General features: G+C 42.9%; 1 protein-coding gene across 1 annotated transcript in view; it reads right to left on the bottom strand.

Annotated features, from left to right (window-relative positions):
* The window catches only part of minar1 (membrane integral NOTCH2 associated receptor 1), a 39,198-nt gene extending 33,841 nt beyond the window's left edge, over window positions 1-5,357 (bottom strand). Inside the window, exons 1-2 of the mRNA XM_035682154.1 lie at window positions 3,781-5,357; window positions 627-2,102 (exon numbers count right to left, since the gene is read on the bottom strand). Coding sequence (XP_035538047.1) covers window positions 627-2,102; window positions 3,781-4,626 — 2,322 coding nt within the window. The 5' untranslated portion in view covers window positions 4,627-5,357. The remainder of the gene's footprint in view (window positions 1-626; window positions 2,103-3,780) is intronic.
* Between the last annotated feature and the right edge of the window lie 2,393 nt (window positions 5,358-7,750).

Genomic DNA, 7,750 nt, shown 5'->3' with positions numbered 1-7,750 from the left:
ACGGGTGAAATGTCCCTTTAAGGCTGCAAGATATGGAAAAAAATCATCATATTGCCATTCTTTAGACAGATTGTTGTAATAAGTGAGAATGATCATTTTTGCATCACAATTTTTATTTTCACTGAAAACTATTATTTTTGGGATCTGTACCAAACAAACATGTTTTCTTAAATCTGGAGAACAAGATTTGTAGGCCAGGGCATACCTGCTGTACAACGGTACATCATTATAATGCTGCTGTCACACATTGTACCATTATCAAAAAATTTGGATATTGCAGTTGGCCATATTGCGATTTTGATAATATTCCTATTAATTGTGGAGCCCTACTAATATTGCAGATTATATTCCTTAACACAAACTACTGTGATGCCCCTGTAAAATAATTAGATATGCAGCACAAAGTTTGAGATCACACTGTATGTTCTCCACTAAATTTTCTTTTTTTAACTTTCAGTCATTGTCTTGACTTCATTCAGTATAAGTGTTAATCTATATTTGATGCCTCTGTTGCGTGAATCACTGCATTTGTCCTTTTTAATTATGCCATTTCCTGAATCCATAATTTATGTTTTACTTATGTCACATACTGTGTTTTTATGTGAATTTAACAACAGTGTCTGTACCTCTTTGGCTTTCCGGTGTCTGTCCTTGCTGTCTCTGTCCTTGTCTTTGCCCTCGTCTCCCGGGTGGCAAGAGTAGGACACTGTCCTCCAGTCCCGCGGAGAGTTTGTGATGCTGGAGACCTTTGACTCAGTGGCGCTGTTCTCCTCGTTAAGTGAGCGGGACGACCTCCTGGTGAACATGCTCTTCTTCAGAGCTTTTACCCTGAGGCTATCGCTGTTACTCCCATCTGAGCAGCACCACTCCCCAGAGGAGCCATTGTCCATTTTGACATTGTGGCCGGTGGTGTGGCACTGGAAAACACGAGGCGAGAGGGTGGTGTCGGGATGAGGGTGGGGTTGTGGCTTGTCCGGGGTGGCATTGGATCCGGACGCAGACGCCGTCTCCCCGTGTCTCCCATTGACGTCAGGCTCCTGGATCTTCTCATCCAGCTTGTTGAGTTTGGAGAGCACCTGGGAGATCTCACTCCGAACCCCTGACAGAGACTCTAACTTCTTCTCGATCTCACCAATCCTCATCACCAGCTTGCAGACGCTTGATTTGAGCTCATCGTCTGTGTTTTCCAGCGAATGGAAGAGGCGGTCCAGCTTGGACTTGGCCAGTTTGACTGTGTTTCGCTCAGGGGAGCTGTCTCCTTCAGACTTTAGCGTTACCTGAGAGAGAGACCCATTGCTGTTGTAGCATGATGGCTGGACAACGCCCAGAGAATCGCAAACACTCATATCATCCAGAAAACGAAAAATGTCACTTATGTCATCACTAATGATCTCAGAGTCCTCATCAGAGTGTTTGAAGGTGTGTCGTTCTCTGTCGCTGTACTTAGCTAGGTATTCCTTCGCCTTCTTCTGCTCAGCCTGCTCTGTTTGCGTCCCAACACTAGAAGAGCTGTCAACTCCCTGAAATGATGGACTGTTCATATTTTTGTCCCTAAACCTTTTGGCTACTTCTCTTTTGTCCAAACCCACAGGCCCACTTGCCATCAGTGCTACATCCTTGGTTTTTATTCCGTTTGCTTTTTTTGCAAAGCCTGATGGAGAAGCTACTACCTTTTCCTTTGGGCTCTGAAAATGCTGCTCGTTGTCAGTGCTGATGATGCTGATATTGCGGTGGTGGTTTTCTTTGAGCGGTTTGCTGTTCAGAAATGACCTCTCAAAGTCTGGAGGCCCCTCCTCTGTGTTGAGACTGAGGCTCTTCACTGGCCATGACGGCTGCTTTCCTGTTTTGTGACTGTGCTTCCTGCTGCTGACGCACTCGGACACCGTGGTCGGGCCAAAGTACGTGGACGCCTGTAAGTCGTCTAGGCTCTCGTGCTTCACCCTCCGTCTATCCTGAAGAGGGGAGTTGAGTGGCGGCTCAAAGTAGGGGTTGCTGTAGGGCAGTTCAAAGCTGTGGTTGAAGAAGGTGGCTGGCTTGTGCAGTTCCCTCCTGTGGTAGGCATCAGCTGCTTTGCTGCCCTGTTTGCACTCAGTGGTGATGACCTACAAAAGTAACCCAGACAAGGACCGAATTGGCTTTTAAAACACACTAACACAGCAAACACAGTACAGAAGAGCGTGGCTGTGGAGGGCTGTGGAACCCTCCAGGGGTTATATGTTGGAAACAAAATGCAAACTGATTACTAAACTGAGCAAAAGAATTGATACACTGTAAGAGGAATACATATTTGAAGGAGCACTCAGTCGAGTTGTGTTCATTGGACTACCATTATGGACCTCTGACTTTCAGAATAAAAGGGGTGTGTAAGATTATGCAATTTGGTATTTATACTCATTAATCAAAAGCAGGAATTAATGATCGGTGACAGAATAGTGTATACTGTACGTAATACGCCGACCAGCAGCCATTAAGAGCTGTGTATAAATTAGACACTGTGAGAGTCCTACTAAATTGGTAATGCATCATTTATATGCAAGAATACAATACAGGTTAGGGGATGCATTTTGAGATATAACTTTTTCTATGCTGCCACCAGTCTGTTAGGTAAAGGCTATGAAACACTGCATTGTTTATTTTTCTGCAGTAGTGGAAAGTAAAGTAGTTAATTTACTCAACTGTTGTACTTAAGTACTTTTTCAAGTACTTGACTTTTCTATGTTATGCTGTTTTATACTTCTACTTCAGTACATCTACAGGGACATTTTGTACTACTACTATACTCCACCACGTTTATCAAATGGCTGTAGAAGCTAGTTAATTTGAAAATCAGTATTTACTTACAATACACAAATGCTTACATCTTAACACATCAATACTAATATTCCAACTGTCATAATTTTAATATAACACTATGAATGGGGTTGTACAGCATAATGAAATCATTTGATACTTAAAGTACAATTACATCACATCACAGTGTTTTACAGAATGATGATTAGGCATTTTTGTTCTGAATGCCAGATGTACATTCCTGAAGCCAATATTTTCTCTTACCTGAGCTCTCACTTTAGCACGAATTACTAAACTGAGCACACTGCACCATATGTCACCTGGCAGTCGCTAAACAGGACACTAATCCCAGCTGTACTCAATTTGCTCCATCTAAATTGCATATCAACGCATATATCAGTTAACAAATTGATTTAAAATGTAACCATTTAAGAGTATTTAGCTTATTGTGTTTTATATCTGTTGCACTTAACTTTACATTGATATATTGATGTTCAAGATTTCCTAGAATCCTCATTATTATGTTAAACAATTAGACTTTTTCATGACCATTCATGTCTTGAAGAAAATGAGTTCATACATTTCACTTTATTATGTATTCAAATGAATTGAAAAAGTATCAGAGGTACACTGTACATGTCTAATTCCTGTCAACTGGTAGTGCTGAAAATAGTCAATTAAAACTAATCAATGACTATTTTGATCATCAATTAAGTATTAAGTCACTTATAAAGCAGACATATCAAATATTAGTTGGCCAAAGTTTTGCTTACATGCTTTACATATGGCTTTTTTTGTTATTTTGTCAATTTAATAAGTTTTAGAGTATCTCTCTTTTTTTTTTTTTGTCATTTGAAAAATTGGGAATGTTACTTTTCAACCCAATATATTTTTCAGTGTTCACATCCTGAAAACAGCAGAGGTACAATAACACTGAATCAAAGTAGCCCTCCCTCTCTTACTTCTTAGCAGCATCCTGAAAACACAAACCTGTGGTGAGAAGGCGACGAAGTTGTGGAAGTCCTCCTTGAAGATGTTCCTCTTCTGCATGCAGGGGTGAACAGTGAAGGGCTCTGTATGGCCGATGTGCCGCAGGGACTCCTGGTCGGTGGTGGACTCGCTGTCGATGTCCATGGGAAAGTAGGTACTCTGCATTTCGCAAGGTGGAGAGGGCGGGCTGCCGCTGGAGTACTGGGGCAGATGATGCAGTTTGTCCAGTGAGGCTGTCCTACATTTCAGGTCTTTGCTGACACCCAGAAGGAAGTTGGGGTCTGAGGTGGGAATAAACTGCTGGCAGTTGTTGCACTCTGATGATTTAGGAACGGGTGGAGTGCTCTGAGCCGCAGGGTGCTGCTGGGTGCGGTGGTGATGGTGGTGGTGGTGATGGTGCCCATCCCTGGGGTGATCCATGTGCTCATAACCAACACCCATGTCACAGTCCTGAAACTTATAGGCATCATTGTCAGACCTGCACAGTTCCAGTGACTGGTTCTTGTGGAACTTGCCTCTGTGCACTATGGGGAGCTTGTCTTTGGCTATGCCTCCATTCATCTGGATTAAGTTGAACATGGTGACGATGTCTGCCGCCACTATGAGCTTCTTGGACTGCGGGTCCTCCATGGAGCAGCGCATCTTCTCTTTGAAGAGGGTTGCCGGGAAGGCGGGGTCCAGGCAGGCCGTGTAGAAGAGCAAGCTGCGGAGCTTGGCCAGGTGCACCAGGTCGAAGCGAGCGCACAGGGACTTGCACAGGTCCTGGTAGGACATGGTGTTGTGCTTGGTGTCCAGCTCCTCCAGGATCCGCGCCAGGAACAGGGAGTACTCTGGGAGGGGGTCCATAGCTGCTCGGTGGCTGGAGCAGGCCTACAGAGAGGGTCTGACCTCAGGAGAAGCTTGGCATCTGGAAACAACACATCTGAATGTTCATTCAAGACTAATGTGTTGGTTTTTTTTGCCCTGACAGACAAATAAAAATCAGAGATGCTCACTTTCAAAGAGCAGGAGGAGGCAGTCACTGTATATAAAGACAGATCCAAAATCACACATACTTTGCTGATTCTAGCAGTCAAAACGAAAATAATCGGTGTAAACCTATCTAACAGTAATTAGCATAGTCGGACCAGAGTCCACCTGCATTCCGACAGTAGCAGCAGCTGCAGAGGCTGTGATGGAGCAGGGCAGGGCGCGCACACAGGCAGATTCAGTCTGATTTCACTTGTATCTGCATACCGTCGCTCAGCCTGAGTTGATCGGATCAGCTCGGTGCAGCACAGCACAGCACGTCTCCCATCAGAGAGCCAACAACAGGGAAAATAAACTCAGAGTAATCAAGCATCATCTGGCTCCGGATCCGCAGCGCACAGCCCAGCATCCATTATCCAAACTTTAACCCATCCGGTTATCAGTCAGTCTGCATGAGAGGGGGAAAAAAGAAAAAATCTAACCATCCTCACATGCACGCGCACAGGTGAATGCTGATAATAAAACATTTTACTGTCATGGTTGGTTTTGATGTCAAACGCGGATCCATGATCCCGGTGAGTCCCAGCAGGCTGGACCGGCTCCCCTGTCCGGCGTGGTCCTCTCCCTCCCGGACTCCCGCCTGTCACAGCTGTGCAGCTGTGGTGGAGGAGCTGTCCGGGAATTGAAAATACATGCTGGGCTGAAAACCTACCAGTGTCAGACTGAAAAAAATACACACTAACGCTAGCGTTTCCGCTTTCAAAATAAGAGCTTCAGAGGGGCGTTACTGAACGTGTAGATTATTTATTTATTTATTTATTTATTTTTGTCCAACTAGAGATGGAGTGGAGGAAGTATACATAGTTTGTAACCAGTAAACAAATATTCGAAAAATACTGCTTTCAAACTTTTGGGCACAGAAGTAAGCAGACAGTTATGGAAGCTTATTTTATTTCTGATTCATTAACAAGTAAATGTTCTACGTCGTCTAGGTGGAGCTCATTTAAGTACTTTGTATACTGAATGGTGACAAATGGTAGGGTAGTCTCACTGTATCACACCTTTAAAATAGTTTTGCACTTTGTAAAGCACATTAAAGCTGCAGTAGGTCATTTGTACAAAAATAATTTTCTTTGTCATATTAAGTGAAACCTTCACTATACCCTGACAGCACTATATGATACAGATAATCTGTGAAAAAATCAGGTTCCTCTGTCTCCTCCTAGTGCTACTAATGACATTTGCGAAATCCACCAGGGCTGAACAGAAACAACCAATTGGAGCGGAGAATGATAGTTGATTGTTGAGTCTCAGGGGGTCAAATACAGACTTTTTGGGACCCTGAGAATGAGACTCAACAATCAACTATCTTCAAGCCATCAGCCCAAAGTTTCTTTATCTCTTCTTGGCTTTCTAAATCAAATATTCAGTATGAGCTGGTACAGGCTAATGGAAGTTGGTTGAACTGAAACAAAAATACAGGTGAGATACATGCATGTATCCAACATGAGACTAAAATGGAATTCTAAAATTATACATGCCTACATACATACAGTAAATTTGAGAGAAACTAGGAATAAAGAAAACTATAGGGTTTATGATGCCTCTTTACAACAGACAGTACAATGATAATTACATGGGTTGTACTGATAATCACCAAATGTATTACATTGACCATTTCAATGCTCAATCATTTTTGATTCTTTTTACCTTTGTGCTTTTATTGTGAAGGCAACATGTCTTACTTCCGGCCATAGCCTTCTGGATTCTGTGTGATCGATGCAGTTCTTTGTTTCCACTTCGGATGACGTAACTACACCTACCACTGGACAATGTAGAAATATCAATTATCCCTTCATTCTGTTATTTAATATGGTGATGTGCTGTCACAGCTCTGCAGCATGCAGGAGCTGACAAACTGCAGGTTCCATGAACCCTCACCTACTAGTGCAGTGGTTGTGAAGTGGGCTCCACACAGACCTCAAGGGCCATTCAGCGAGTTCAAGAGGACATCAGTAATGTGAGAATACCTGCTGTTTTATTAGCTTCCGTTCACTGTTAAACACACGTATACACTACAACAACATGCATACTCTGATTTCACTGTTGCCTCATTGAAATGAATGTAACTAAATTATATACACACTGTAAGAGACAAAATGCTGTAAAAGCTGTAAGGCTACTTCATTTTGAATGAGGCCATTCTAATATCACCAACATCTTGTGCACCAAGAACTTCCCTGTCTTTGACTCTACATCAGCAGTATAAAACAATGCAATATGGAACATAGAAATGTCAACAACATGTAAAAAGTTTTACTACAAAGTGGGCAAACAGTATATTGACATTTCTTTGGTTCTGCCTGGTTGACTGCTGGCCCACAGGAATGAAGTGCAAATAACCTCTGAGGCCCCTTTCCACCAAATTAGTTAGTTTCTGCTCTTGAACCGGTTCTGTTCACGATTCATGAAACTTTGGTGCTATCTTGCGAACCAGCCCGCGTTTCCATCAGTTTTGAATGGAACCATAGTAACCGGATGCATCCTCAACAGAGGGCACTGCACAATCTATAACAACCTGTAGAATATTACACAGCCCTTTGGTTCCCTAGGAAAAACCTGCTATTTTTTGTCTCCAGCTGGGAGCCATTTATCCAGTTCCGAACTAATTTATTTTCGGTTGAAACGCTCAGAACGGATCATCACTAGGTGCTTGAACTGGAATTGAGCCGGTTCCCTTTTCCACCAATAATTTGGTGGAGAAACACGATCAGTAGTTTTTCAAGTAAGTTGTTCACTTGTACCGGTATCACTGACATTAACTACAGAACTATATATGGATGGAATAAATATACTGACAAAAAAATAGATAAACCCATGTCCATTTTGACCATTTGTCAACGAATTGTTGATGTCTCTCTCCCAGTAAGCAGAGCGAGAGGGATAATGGGAGGCCAGGGAGAGTGATAGTGACTCAGTGATTTCAACATAGCTCTCCGGG

This window comes from Morone saxatilis, unplaced genomic scaffold (assembly GCF_004916995.1).
Source record: "Morone saxatilis isolate NCDOM2014 unplaced genomic scaffold, NCSU_SB_2.0 Contig11, whole genome shotgun sequence".
In the NCBI taxonomy this organism is placed as follows: domain Eukaryota; kingdom Metazoa; phylum Chordata; class Actinopteri; family Moronidae; genus Morone; species Morone saxatilis.
This window is presented reverse-complemented; position numbering and strand designations above follow the sequence as displayed.